Raw genomic sequence first — 15,815 nt, 5'->3', positions numbered from 1 at the left:
TTCCAGAAGAATCACTGAATAAGTGATATGAGATCACTTGGGAAATAAATTAGTGGTCACAAAGATATAAAAGTTCAATTCTATAAAACTAGGTCATATTTTTAAAAAATCACTTCCTTTGCTTGTGGTGTTATTGTATCTGAGTAATAGTAATAAAAATTAAAGCTAGCATTATGTATTTTAGTAAATTGAAATGCACACTAGCATATACTTTCAAATAATCAATTATGCAAATATAGAATGAAGGAAAAGCTGGCATGGTAGATTTTAATCGGCTTTGAGCTCCAAGGTACTCATATAAGATTGTACTATTGGAAAATTTCAAGGCAAATATTAGGTAGCATCAAAAGCCCAGAGTTTATAATCAGGACAATATGAGTTTGAATTCTAAATTCATCAACGCTTTTTTGGAGGGACGTCAAATTTTCTAGGTTTCAGCTTCCTAAACTATAACACGGAGGTAAAATAACATTGTTTTCATAATCACAGGAAGGGTAGATGAATAAAAATATAATTTATTCCAGAATTCAGTACTATACCTGGCATACAGCAGGCACTTAGGTTAGTGTTTTTTCTTTGGGCTACTACTAATAGAAAGAAATGTCATTTTCAAGTGGATGAAATAACCTCATTAAAATCTGTACTAGTTGAGATACAATGCTATGATAATTTCTTTATATCATATTTGAGGGGAACAATAAAATTTGTAGAATGTCCCAAGAGGCCAATCAAACTGTTCAATCTAATAAGCTGAATTTTCTGTGTTACAGGTATTGGCAAAGCATCTGGAAGAGCAAATGACTCACACTATATTCTTACCTTCAGAAACGACTAAGGCACTAGGTGATGCAGCTCAGTGGAATGGGCGTTATAAAAGAAACTTCATAATCACAGAAATATTTTTGGAAAAGGAATAATGCACATGTAGAAGCCAGTAAATTCAAGGGAGTGACAAATAGCTGGAAAGAGTTATTGGACAGGGTTTAATGAAGAGAAATAAAGCTGGAAAAGGAGGTAGAGTCATTTCGGGAAGGTTTCCTCATATAGCATAGTGGGGAGTTTGGTCTGGTTCTAAGAGGAAATGTGCTGTCACTGCAGAGTTTTACTTTAAGGAACAGACTTCAGTTTGGAAAATCCAAGCTGCAGTGTGGAAAATGAGCTGGAGAGATCTAAGATTGCAAGTGAAAGTCAGGTTAAGAGATAGTGTTAGCCTGAGGAATGACAGGGCCCTGAACCAAAACAGTAGACTAAGTACCCCAGGTATATAAGGGGAAAGAAAAGGGAGATAGTGAGAAATGACTTCAGTTTTGCTTGGATGGATCACAGTACTAGTGGCCAAAAGAAGAATATAGCATTTAGTCAAAAAGATGTCAGCACCTCATCTTTAGAATGCTAAATTTGAGGTGCCTATGGCGTCTACATGAAAATTTCAGGACATAATTTTATACAAAGAAAAGAGAGTTTAGGAGACAAGTCAAGGATGGAGACAGACATTGGGCCTTTGTATAGCAAAGCTCAAGATATGAATAAAACATTTCAGGGAGACTATGTGGGCAGAATAAAGGACCAAAGACAAGAGGGGAGGTGAATATTTAAATGGGTACCTAAATGGAGACACCTTTTTATAAAGACTGAGAAGAAAAAGTCAAATGAAGAGAGAAACTGGGAGAGAAGGTAGAAAAAAATCAAGACATCTGAGGAAACCCTTCATGGAATGACTACCTCTATTTCCAGCTTCACTTCTTTTCCTTAAGTCTTGTCTTCTACTCATTCCAACTCTTTGCCGTCCCTCTGAATACAATGGCTCCCATGTGTCTAACTATCCCTTTGCTAAGAAACCACAGTAGGAGACAATCAGAAGGGCAGAGTGAATAACAAAGAAAAATGTTACAGAACTACAAGAAGAAGATTAAACACTGGGTTGCTGTGTGAGATAAATCACATCACGCTGAATACACATTAGTTAGGTTGAATATCTACTAGAATATGAATAATCAGAGCTACCTGGAAAAAAGATGAACTAGTGACCTCTCTGCAACACAAAGTGTTCAAGTAGAGGCTGACACCTGTTAGATGTGCTGTCCAGAGGTTTCCTGTAATGGGCAGTGGGCCAATTAGATGTCCTGAAAGGCCCTTTATTACTCTGAAATCTGTATGATGTAAATAACTCCTAATGTAGAACCCAGGAAGAACAATAGAAAACTGAATAATTAGGATCTTTCCAAGACATCAAAATGAAATATGTGAGTGAAAGTATAGAAATGAATATGCCTCTAGGAAAGCATCTATTAGATCTGAGATTCAACACAGAGAAAAACAGAGTTATGAATTTCAGAAGACTATGAATAATGCAGAATTTACTTGAAAGGAAAACTTTCAATCATCTTCAAGAAGATATGCATTCTTGTCATTGTTCTCAGGGAAAAATATTCAAGTACTGGGTCCTGTTTTGTTATGCTCATTTACGTTTTTCACTGTTCCACTTATTATTTTTTTTCTCATGGATTTTATTGGTACATTTTAGGTATACAGTACAGTTACATTCATCATTGGGATCTTGCAACTTTACATGACAGGTCTCGGTTCTCATTTTTTCCCCATACCCCTGTCCTCCTCCTTCACCTCCTCCTCCTTTCCCTATTTACAAATACTTTATTTCCATTTCTTTATTTTCTCATATTTTTTTTCTTTTCCCTTATTTCCTTTCCCCTACCCTTCCCACTTCCTCTACACCTTTAGCCCTTTCTTCCTATTTCACATGTCAATTATACCATTAGGATCTTATGTACTATTATAGTTTATTCACACCAGAGAAACTACTCGGTATTTACACATGTGTGACTTATTTATTTCACTTAAGAGTATATCCTCAATATGCATCCATTTTCCTATGAATGTATTCTTAGTACTATCTGCTTAACAAGTCCTCATTTTTCTGCTCTTCTCCCCCTCCTTTATTACTCTTAACACTTATATGTGAAATTCAAGGTCTGATTCTACTCTATTTTTTGGCACAAAATAAAGAGGAACGCAAATAGATTGCATACAAAAATCCTTATAGCAGGGGGCCCAGGTGTGGCTCAGTGGTGAAGTGAGCTGTGCACGTGCAAGGCCCTGGAGTCCATTCTTAGCACCAAAAACACAAAGAAAAACGACAACACCTGAGAAAACCCTTCTCGTAGAAGTTTTGAAAGATAATTTAGGAAGTCAACTTTACTGCCCAAGGACCGACTGGCTCATACAGAAAAAATATCTGGGGCCATAAAATGCCTACAGATTAAAATTCACCTTCACCTTCATCATGAGGATCTGAATGTAATTTCCTAAATATGATGGAAAGGGGCTCCTTTCTCACTTTTCTAAGACTTTAGGAAGAATATATAAAAACCATTTTATACATGCACCTTATTTCTCATCATTTTTTTATTTCATTGCTGTCAAAGACCGTATATTTCCAAGATAAGCAGTACTTTCCATAAACACACTGGTCCCATTGCCAGAGGAAGTATGACAACTCAAATTTGAGAATATAAACAGGTAACTCAACTCAAAAAATTTAGAAGAGTGAGTCAAACTCAACTTAAGCAAATCATATAAATTGTTTCTTGCATCCAAACTTAGATTCACACTTCTAAAAACTGCAGACATGTTTTTACAGTTATAATGCCATTATTGTGGCTAATGGAGTTGCCCATTATTTTGTGATAGCCTCTCAGCCATTTCATATTCAAAATTCTCTGCTTCCAAAACGTTTTAGAGTTAATTTGTTCATCCCAACAGTCTAAATGCTGCATTGGGTTGTGAGGAAGCCTTAGCCTCTTTGAACCTAAAGCAATTATCACCACTCCCTCTTTTATGTTTACATCACTGACCTATTGAAGAAATTAGGTCACCTGTCTAATAGAACGTCCCACATTCTAAATTTGTCTTCTTGCTTCCTTGCTATGTATAAAAATATATAAGAAGTCATTCATATATCAACTTTGTGAACTCCTTTATCTCTCTGTTTTTTAGGAACTTTGAAATTTTAGGGCTTTCTAATCTGATGTTCCCTTTGTGCACAGAAGTGGAAGCCGTGCTCTGGATTCCCTGAGCTGCATCTCTCAAGCTAGCTGAGGACTCTCCCCATATCTCACCTGGGCTATAGCAACACTCTCCCAGTTTGTCTCATTTATTCTTTTCTCATCTTCCCTTCACTACCATCTCCACCACATTTTTCTCTTCGCATGACATCCAACATGATCTTTTGAAATCGGAATCAGACTCCATCCTTTTAAAACACCTCCAATGACTGACCGCACTTAGAATAAAAGCCAAGGGTTTTAGTTTGAGCTACTTGACCTATCTGATCTGGTCTCTTTTCTTCTCTGACCCTATCATCTACTGTACCCATCAAGCACAGAGAACTCTTTTCAACTTTAAGCCTTTGGGATTGTTAACTGATTCTGCCTAGAATGGCTTTCCTTCTGAGGTCTGAATGGCTTGATGTTTATCATCATTCAAGTCTAAGATCAAAAATAAGCTTAAAAGCTCCTACCCTTACTATTCAAACTGGGCACACCATCCTGCCTGCACCCCTATTTCAGAATTTTATTCCTATTTAATTCTATCATAGAATTGGCCATGTTGGTAAATGTTTTACTGTGTACTACATTATCTCTCATGAGCCCATCTGTTTGCTTAAGACATCTCACGAACCATTTCCTTTGTAAAGTGTGCTTGCTTACTGTCTTTCATTTTCCATTTGTAAGCACCTGAGAGAAGGGGCCTTTCCTATCCTGTATCTTTAGTGCCTGGCACACAGTAATTCCTGACTATATCTTGCTGAGTAAAGGGTTACCAAAAATTAGTTAGATTTTTTTGTATACAGCAAGCTCCCTAAATTGTCATCTTTACATGATCTCATACTTGTTTAAAAACATCTATAAATTACATGCTATAAGAAGATCTAAGATAATCTCATACTTTCCATTTCTTAAAAATCAGGAATAAGTAATATCCTGCAGTTCCTAACCATATATTTTAAAATAAATGTATCTTTGCAACCATCTTATTTCATATATATAGCAAACAATCTAACAAGACCAAAACCGAAATGGCTTATTTCCCCATTGCTTCAAAGCTAATATGCTCTCGTTATTTTATAACAAGAGAAAAGTGTATGCTTTATTGTACATTCCCTTAATTGATTTTTCATATGCAGGCATCTCTACAGCACAGTTGAATTTTTGTAGTACAATCATTATGCAATTTATATATCAAGATAGAGGTTATAATTTATTCAGCATTATCCCTAGTAATTATTATTGAAGACTTTAATTTTCAATTCTTAAAGGCAAGTGTATTCCCTGTGATCCAACAAAGAAAAAAATGCTTGCTAATAGAGTAAATTAGCATAATGGACTGTATGAATTAAGCTAATGACTTAGTCAGCAACACAAAAACCAATGAAATATAACAGATCAGAAAATGACCACCTTCATCACTATTGACTGATAAAATCAGGAGCACAATTCCACAATCACTTACTTCCATCAGTAACTTGAATCCTTCTCTCTTCTTGATCTCATCTACTAGGTACCTACAAGTAAAAGTCACAATTATATTTATAATCTACAAATAAGAAAGACCACAAATAGGACTGATAACAAAACTGTTACTTCTGATACAAGACAAGGCTTAGACATAAGAAAATACAGTTAAGGGCAGAGTTAAAGATTTAAAAAGATACTCCTGAGTTTACTGCAACGCTCTGGACCTCAACAAAACCAAAATACATCTTTTTAATGATATGATTGCTATCTTATACATTAACATCAGCTTTTAACCCCAGTGTGAAAAACCAAATAAAGTAGATTGGATATATACCTCTGAATATATGGGTTTCATATCCATATTCTGGATGAGGATTTGCCGCAGGTCCCTGAATTACCTTGCTGGCTTGGAGAAAAGAGGGTTTTTTTGGTTTGGTTTTTGTTTTTGTTTTTTGGTTTTGGTTTTGGTTTTTTGTATGTAATCCTTCCATATAAGTTAAGACAACATCATCTTCTCCAAGATAATCACTATTATGTTAAAAGTGCAAATGAAAATAATAATACTGAGCCACGTTATCTACATGATACTGGAAACAAATTTTAAGGCCTCTCAACATCGGATGTTAGCGAGAAACCTTTTAAATATAATAATAAAGTACTCGTATCTTCTGATCAACCAAACAACTTTTGTGCAGGTCTACTAGGAAAAAAATAATACCAAGGATAGACAAAAAGATACATATTTTGAACCAAAGTATAAATACACATACACAGATATGTATAGTGTGTATATGTGTGTGTGTGTTCTACACAAAATAACAAAAAACAAGATTACTATCCAAAATTTGCAAGATAGTAAATTAAAATGCTCTATAGTAACCCAATATAACTCAGTACAGCTATTAAAATGAGATTTTATCTACTTTAATTAATCCACAGGGATGCTTATGATGTATTAGAGATAAAATAGAGGTACTGAGAATGTGGATAATTTAATTTCCGTTTTTTAAGAAAATTGTTGAAAAAGAGAAAAACCAATGTCTATCTGTGTGCAGACACGCGCACAGAGAAAAATATGAAGAATTATATCATAAATAGTTACGGTTTGTTTACCAGACGGAGAGAGGAAGAGGATGCAATGGGGATTAGGGATTATCAACTCTCTGTGCTTCATTGCCATGTCTTACAGGCACAGTTACTATGCAATTTTTAAAAAGAATCTTGAATGAAAAATATAAATCACAAAACAAAACAGGCCTCCTCAATCTCTATCTATATGAGAAACGTGCTGTGAACCATCGTTTTTCTTGTCTTCTGGGGTACTAAGGTACAGGCAATCAAAAGTGATACAGCGACCTCGCCTCGAGGAGGGAGACCCTAACTCTCAACATCCGGGGCCTCTGAAAGCTGCCGCGCGCCTTCAGAAACCTTGGAAATGACTACAGGTTATGAGATGCTAATCACGCATGCGGCTGATCGTCACGGTGACACTAGGCATTATCCCTCAGTCTCTCTGAGCCTGCCCCAGTTTCCGCATGCTTGTAATGGAGACAAGAGTCCAAGTCAGTAAAATGCTGTCCTAGCAAATCATGACTATGAAACTTAGGCACCCTATCTCTGGCCTGAGTTTAAAATACTCTTATTAAACTGGCTAATGCTGTGTTGGGGGAAAGACATCCCCAAACAAATCTGATTTTTTTTTTTTTTTTAGGTTTTTTTGTTTTGTTTCTTTGTTTTGTTTTTTGAGACAGGGTCTCACTATGTAGTTGAGACTGACCTGGGACTCACTATGTAGACCAGGCTGGTCTCGAACTCACAGTGATCCTCCTGCCTCAGCCTCGTGAGTGCTGGGGTTATAGGCATGTACCACCATGCCCAGCTTGAATTATTTTAGTTGAAACTGTTTTTCACTATCCATGCAGACACAGGCCTTGTGATGAAGTCAGTGTTCCCACTGCAATCACCTTCAAAGCCTGTGAAACCCAGTGTCACATTCCAGCAGTGTTGAAGGTAAAGGTTACCTGGGGAAAGAACTGCTGCTATCACAAAGATAACGTCTAACACCAGAATTCCCAAAGTGTGCTACACGGTAAGTCACGCTACTAAGCTTTCTACATGAAAATGTTCCACTAGCAGGTATGTTTTGAACATTTCTGGGCATACCAATTGGACTGTTTTTGTCTACAGTTTCAAGTATGCTTGGCTCAATTCATGAGGACATTTATGGAGCTGATTAGATGACTCAAAAATGTCACCAGGAACCAGGCATTTTCTGCCATTTCATGAATGAGGTCCCCTTCTGTATTTACAGGAATAACTACCCCAACTGCATGTGTCACTTCCTTACCCAAACAGTGCTCCAAAAAGGAATCAAAGGAACAAGGGTAAAGGCACTTTCTCTTCATCATACACCTCCTCTATTCAGTTAAACATAATTTCTCCAGAAGTCTTCACTTTACTCTTCCGGCATCTGTATCTTATTGATCAAGTCATATACCAAAACCCTAAATTAATCATTGGCAAAAGGGGATTGGTTACACCAATGTTCCTAGCTGGATCATTACTACCTAAAAATAAAACCAAGATTTTACAGGCAAGCAAAAAGAGAAAGTGGTTGTTGGGGAGGCAATCAACAGTATATGCTTACTGGTGAAAGCACAGTTAAAAACATTTCTATGCTACAGGTCCTCTCCGAGTCTTTATTGTCCTGATGAGCACTCTGAATTTCCAAGAGAAGAATAACACAGTGGTTAGCATTTCCTGATTATACTTCACCACGGAAATATTTTTAAAAAGATCATCTATTGAGATCTTCTGAGCATAGTTTAGAAATACTAGTTTAGAAGTACTTGCATAGAGAACTCTATCCTCCTCTAATGTTCAAATGAAATGAGTTGTTACGGGAGAATTCAAATAAGTTTGCTGTCATAGCTGTCTACATTCATAAGGATAATTCACTCTTCATAACTTTTTTCAATGAGTGGAAATAGCCTAAAATTAAAATACATCTTAGAAAAAACAGAAGCCACAAAAGAAGATATACATTCAGTTTTGGTGTATATACAAAAACCATAAGCTAGTATCAAAATTAAGGGAGTATGTAGACTTAAAAAGAAACAATAATGTCATCAGGCTTCTCTTTGTCCTTTGCACTAAGCTTGGCATAAAAGACAGGGAAGAAAAAATACATATTAGCAAGAGTTTTCACCAATCACAAAAGGGTGAAAGCATGTATTAATATTCTGACTAGATTCTGAAATATACATTAATAATCTTATTTCAAAACAAATCTTCCTTTACATACAATGTTAAAGACTGTAAATTCCTCGAGTTTACATGAGTTTCTTTATTTTTTTTAATTTCACTTGTCCTTGGTGCAATATATTGTTTTATTTCTGGAAATAGCTGCCCAGTTCCTTACTCAACCAACCAGGCACTGAGGCATCTCCCTGAACCACTGTGGACCCTATTTCCCTACCAGTCTCATCTTCCTCATTGAAATTTATTCTGATAGATGCACAGAGCCTCCCAGAACTCTTCAGATTTTTTCCATCTGCTTCCTGTATGCTCTGCACATATCAGAACACAGCCCATGGATGGTGTGATTCATCAGACACCCACATACTCTATTCTCCCGCAACTGTGATTTGTAAAAAATTGCCAATTTAAAGAAAAAGTTGAACGCATTGGCCCTTCTAGATTCTGTCCTTCCCACTGCCTAGAAAAATACACTAGCACAAAAATACCATTGTGTAACTGCTCACCGGTCCCAGATTGATAGCGATAAATCTCTCAGAATGCATGCAAGTCTATAAAATAAATTCCACTTGAGAGATTGCAGAGATTGTGTGTCAAGGGAATAGATAAAGAATACGCTGGAGACTGAATAAAGTAGGAGAATGGGAATTTCTGAACTGTTTGTTGGTGAAAAGATTCACACATATGACTCTTTGAGGCCTGCTTTACAAATTACTGCTTAATGAATACCTGTTTAACCCGAGTTCCACAGCAAAGGCCTAGCAGGTGCCCTCCACAACAGGTAGTCCTGGATATTATAAAGCACTGCTAGTTTTTTTCTAGGCAGAGATCAGAGATGCACATTCTCCTGCTTCGTGACAGAAGCCGTAATCTTAAGCCTGAACCCTCTGGAGTTCAATTATGCTTAATAATCACATTACTTTAGGCTCTCAATGTCACTGACTTTCCAATAACCAAAGGAAAAAGTCAATTTATTCATTAATGTGCTTTTGAGAGAAATGTGTTCTCCTCAATTGGAATGACAGGGTCAAATGGAAATTCACAAAATCCTTAGAGGTTTTCTATGTACTCTTTTCCCCTTATTTATAGATTTTTAGCCACACATAAAATCAGAAGCATTGTCTTCCTAGAAATATATACTGTTACTTTCCCTGGGGAAGATGAAGAGAGCTATGTGATCAGGATAGTGATCAGTCTATCGAAATCTGGTCCTTACATCTCAAGGTTAATATGCAAAATTTAAAATTAACCTCCATGTGTTTTCAGAAGCATGGAACATTGTTTCTATAACATTAGTGTGATTCTTACTGTAATAGAACAGGTAGGAAAGAGTTGCATAGTTTTCCCAGTATTTAGAAGACCTGACCTAGGGCCTAGAGAAGTAGATATTATAGCTACAGCTGCATGCGAATAACTAACGAGCAACATAGTGGCACCATCATCATGTATGGCTTTACTGTCTTGTTATCTACTGAAGGAAATTATATTTCTTGGAAATAAAACAAAGTAACTCTGATGTAGAAATTATGCCTGGTAGAGTGCTCTCACTATGGATAAGAAATATCTTTATTTAGTCAACTCTGAAGCAAATTCCCATGGGACAGTAGGCTTGAAGGCAAATAGTATTTTAATTCTATTCCTTCAATGTTTGAGATAATTATGCTGGTTCCCATAATCAGTGGTGTTCTGAGAGCTAGTTTCTAGTGCCTGCTAACTATTCTAGGATTTTTCATACCCCTATTGGTAACTTTCAGTTTGCCATAATGGGAATATTTACACCACGAAAATTGGCAGGAAGTACAAAAGGTTTTTTTTTGTTTTCCTCCTGAGTGTCGATTCACCAAAACACCACTGCTCACAGGTTCAAGCAAACAGAACAGACCACAAAATTGAAATAATATTCTCTTTCTTTCGTAAAACAGGACTGCAAACTAACCAGTAAAAATTTAAAAAAAGAAATAAATTCATGAAACAGAAGTCCTTCTGTTGTTAATTTACTATGATTCTTCATCCTAGAGAAACTCTCTCCAAGTTTATCACTTCATATTCTTTACCATTGACATGAATGAAAGGACTATCTTTTTTCTTGGCCTTGGGAGTGAGTGGGAGAAGAGGATGGCTTTTGCCAACCACAACCCTTGTAAAACAGCATCAAGACTGAGTAAAGGGGTCATGGATTTAGCCCAGTGGCAACACCACGTGCCTCACAAGAGCAAGGTCCTGAGTACTGCAAAAAAAAAAAAAAAGCGAGTAAAAGGAAATCAAGAGAACTATTATGAATAATGGCATGAAAGAGAAAGGAATCCTTTTCAAATATTTAAATGTAGGTCACAAGAGTCTGCAGTGGTACTCACTGAAATGTTAATTCAATTCAACTTGACAAACATTTACAAACAATAAGTGTTTACTGAATTGAACTGAAATGTTAACATTTCTCCTCCTGTGATATTTCTCTGCAAAAATTAGAAAATATCCTTAGACTATAAAGTAAAGTCTACCCTGAGATGAATGTTAACTTCATAATAAATATGATCATCAAATATTTATATCTAGCCTTATTTCAAGACACCTGTCATTGAATTACTTCCCAGCTTAGACAAAACAATGCAGAGGCTCAACCACATTTAAATTGTACAAGAAAATAAAAGCAGGAAACAGGTTCCTGACATCTATTTTAATTTAATGGAAAATTATGAATATTTATGGTACACAGTTTCATTTTTTCATTACTTGGTAGTACCTACTTCTAATAGAGGCACTTTAACCCTTGTAGTAAAGACACATTCCTCACCTGGTTTCTGAGCATTTTCTCTAGAAGGAGTTGACATTCTCCCAGTGACAACCGAGGGCACATGACTCAGATAAACCAATGCATGTGTCACATTCACCTAGCAAACCATTGCTTATTCAGAGAAGGACATTTCTCTCACTCATTAATAGTTAAACTTTCCTTGGGATTGTTATGAGGGCCACATTCTCCTTTTGACTTTGACCTTGAACCTAGAAGAATAAAGATATGATGCCTGACACCTACCTTCCTACATGGGGAGAAATCTAACATGAAAAAAAAAAAAAACATTGCTGAATGATACAGAAAGATTGAAGCCCAATGATATTCTTTAAGTCCCTTAAGATATTGCAGGAGTCATCTTACACTATTCGTACAAGTAACATGAAGTAATAAATTGCTTTTCTTTGTTTATGATAGCATGGTTAAGGTTTCTGTTGCTTACCACCAAAGAATCCTGACATAATATTCACAGATATTGAAACTACTTCTTAAACTATAATTACCAGAATTACTGATTTCTAAAAGTCTTCTGAAAGAAACAAAGCCTTGTCTTTAACTGTGTATTCTGTTTTTGGCCATGTTATTTGCTTTGACTAAAGGAAAATCAGTAGATATAATGTATTCCAGAGTTAAAATGAACTTGCCTTTTGGGTTTCTTCATGGCCATCACAAAAATATGCTCCATCCAGCCTGCTAGTCAAAGGAAGATGGAAAAAAAAAATGTGGAGAGTAGATTCTAATACCCCTGCTTCCTGACTATGAAGTAAAACCACACTACCCAAATTGCAGACCCCCGAGAATAAATGATTGTTGTTTTAAGACACTGGGTTTCAGCCATTTGGTTCCAGAGAATATTTATTCTATTTTTCTAAGAAGAAGAAATTATTATAAATCTCCAAAGACTAAATCTTTTCCAAGTGATATGTGAATAAGGAGTGAAGAGGGAAAGACTATCCAAACGAGAGATCACAAACTTTGATACCTATACTGGTCAAACATGTAAGAAAATAACTATAACTCATATACTATGTAGCACATCTCTGGTATTGTTTTAAATATATCAGTTCTCTTAATCTCCACAATAACTATTTGAAACAGGTGATATTATTATTACTATCTTACTGGGATACAGAGAAGTTAAGAAACTTGCCCAAGTCACATAGCTTGTTAGTGATAAAACAAGGTTCTGAATCCAGTTTGCCTATACCTCAATGCTAGGTTTTAAATAAATACATGCACAAACAGCAGGAAGTTTCAGAGAGTGTAGTTCTCCATAGATTTAGGCATAATTCATGTTCAGCTAATTGGTACAATGTAGAATTAAAAGCCTTCTAACCTTTCGAGAAATGCCAAAAATCCAGATTCGGGGGTAATACATTTCAAATATTTAAATGTTTTATGAACACCATTAAGTTCAACCCCATGCAGGGTACAATCTACAAAACACATTCAAAGTTAAATTTGGTTGTGTCTCATTCATTTGTACCCACTGCTGTAAATTTAGTAGCTGAGTCCTGTTCAGGTGGCAAGTGTCCAGCACCTGTATCTCAAGAGCTTTTCCAGTGTTCTTAAAGTTATGGCAAAAGCTTTGTTTTAATGATAATAAAAGGAAAGGAAACACAATGCTTCTATATTACCTTTTCCCTTATCCCTTTACAGTCCCCATTCTCGAAGATCTGCTTTCAGTCTTTAAAGTCACACTGACTTCTTAATTTTCTCACATCCAGAGATTTGGGACTCTGCCTGAATCATTCTCCCCTTCTCTTCAGTAGATCTCAGTTGAGGATCTTCCTTCAAGACTCTGCCCATGTTCCTTAAGAACAAATTACGGAACTCGCCAGAATGCTCTTGAAGCACCAGGTACCTCTCTTACCAAAAAGGTGACTTGCTTTGTATTTCACCTGCGTATCTTTCAAGAGGCTAGGATCCTGGAGCGCATGTAGAAGTGCAGCTCTGTTCACAGTTCCTAACACATAGTAGGTATTAAGAAAATGTTTGTTGCATGAGGGAAGGAATTCACAAGCAAAAGAATATGTATGGAGCCTCAACAAGGTTAGCTGCATTTGGTTTTTCTATTACAGAACATACATGAGCGCACACACACACACACACACACACGTACCTAGACAAAGCAAGAGCACGATTAACTCTCTCTTCAAGGCCTAATGTCCCCAGGGCCTTCCAGGTCATCCAGAATTTGAATGCATCTGGTCTCCTGCTACATTGGATAGACTTGTCTCCTGTATCATAGCTAACGTCATAGAACTTATCCTGTTGGAAGAGGTAAGATGCCTCAGCAGAGTAGCATTTCTTAAGAAGATCCTTTGAAAAAAGAAGAAAACATATTATAAGACTGCTTATTTTTTCACAATGCATTCAAATTTGAAAACATGCAGAAACAAAATCTGTATGGCATTCCACTACACGCGCAGGGAGTATGCCCCACTGTATGGCTGTCCCATGTTGGACACAATTAGTATCCTTTTAACTTGAGGCAGAGATTACCCACTGTGCTTCCAAAAAATAAAAGTTAAAACCCCCCAGAGTTGGTGACATTACAACCCATCTTCGCAATTTCACTATGAGTGTGAACACTGGAGAAGAACATATCTGCATTTCTGTGACATCAAGGTGGGCCAGTTTCTCCAGAGAAATTAACTCACTGAAAGCACCACATTGAGGAAAACTCTGACATATTATACACATTTTATAGACAAAAACTATTCATGTCCACAATAAAAGACTGGATGCAACAATGTCTCAGGGATGAAACACTTGAGGAAATAGGAATGGAAGAGTTAAGAGGTAACAAGACTTCCTAGTCACAAAACATCAGCCAAATCCCACAGGTCTTTTGTGTCTGAATCACACTGGTTTTACTTGCAACCAAATTTCATCCACATTTACTGAGTGGTTACTTCTCACAAAAAAGTCAGGGACAATTTATTCAATCACCATTGCACGATGTTCACCTTGAACCCAAATCATTGGTTTAAACCATGTTACCTTCAGTGACATCAAGTGTCTGCACTTGGGCCTCTGGTCCTCACCTGTCATTCAGAGCCCCGGCAACCTCTGAGCACCTTCATTGCTAGAAAATACTGATCATTCTTCTGCTCCACCAATGTTACCAATCAACTTATTGTCCCTTAATCACTAGAATCTGTCCCATTTATAGCTTTGCTAACCCCAGTTGCATGATTTTTGTCTCTTTTATTACAATTTTTGACACATTTACTCAACTATACATAGCACATTTATAAATTTTGAAGTTCACTAACATATAATATAATCTAGGCCTATCTTTTCATGGGGTTCTGTCTCAATATTTCTTGCCACTCTGTTACTTATTTGCCCATTCCACCCAGCTATTTAGCTGAATCTGTTGTCCTTCCTGCTGTGTTGTCCGCATTTAATGACCAGTCCCAATTCCACTCATGTGACCAAATACATTCTTGAAGGAAGGAGTCATTTTCTAACCATCTCCACATTCATGGAATTTAACACTGTTTTGGAACAGAGTAACCCCACTGAGTTATCAGGACAATGACACCATGTCCCTAAAGCCATAATTCACTCCCACTCCCCTTACATATGGTATGAATGGAAAAAACAAGATATATGCACTTCAACGTTAGAACAACGTCCAAACTTTAAACAATGCAAAACTTTCAGGAAGGCGTAAGAATTTATAAAGGATCCTAGAGAATATTTCCTTCTAATGAGAGACTGCATCAAATATGGTCCACTTGACTAATGTGCTTATAGTTAAAAAATGAAAAGAAAATCTTGGGGCATCGCACTCCAAATGAAAGAAAAACTCCCTGTTTTAATAGCAGCAATGTCTTTTGTGGACACTAATCTTGATCTAAATATGTTTGATAACCAAAAGCCATTTTATATAATGTAAAACATTATATACCAAATACAAGAAAGTCCAAAATTCTACTCACCCACTATTCACAATAAATGGAGTATAACATGATATTCAAAAGAATACTAGTAAGCTTACAGCCTGGCTGTGATGGATATTCTCATGGACAAAAGGGAAAAACAGATTGCTCTGATCTGAATATTAAAGTAGAAAAGGATTCTTACTTTTAAAACTTCACTTTACTAGTAGCTCTTCAGCTGATCATAGCTACCACCACTCTGTCTCCCTACCTTTCATAAGTCATAAAATTTTGTTATTGTTTCCATGGCAACTACATTCTAGCCATATATTATTATAA

General features: G+C 36.4%; 1 protein-coding gene across 1 annotated transcript in view; it reads right to left on the bottom strand.

The window, feature by feature from the left end:
• Gadl1 (glutamate decarboxylase like 1) overlaps positions 1-15,815 on the bottom strand; it is a 170,054-nt gene that overhangs the window by 68,114 nt on the left and 86,125 nt on the right. The window contains exons 12-13 of the mRNA XM_033756998.1: positions 13,706-13,905; positions 5,530-5,581 (exon numbers count right to left, since the gene is read on the bottom strand). Of these exons, the coding sequence (XP_033612889.1) occupies positions 5,530-5,581; positions 13,706-13,905 (252 nt within the window). The remainder of the gene's footprint in view (positions 1-5,529; positions 5,582-13,705; positions 13,906-15,815) is intronic.

This window comes from Fukomys damarensis, unplaced genomic scaffold (assembly GCF_012274545.1).
Source record: "Fukomys damarensis isolate Sample0158 unplaced genomic scaffold, DMR_v1.0_HiC HiC_scaffold_28, whole genome shotgun sequence".
Classification (NCBI taxonomy): domain Eukaryota; kingdom Metazoa; phylum Chordata; class Mammalia; order Rodentia; family Bathyergidae; genus Fukomys; species Fukomys damarensis.
The sequence above is the reverse complement of the archived record's forward strand: the minus strand, read 5'-3'. Positions and strand labels throughout refer to the sequence as shown.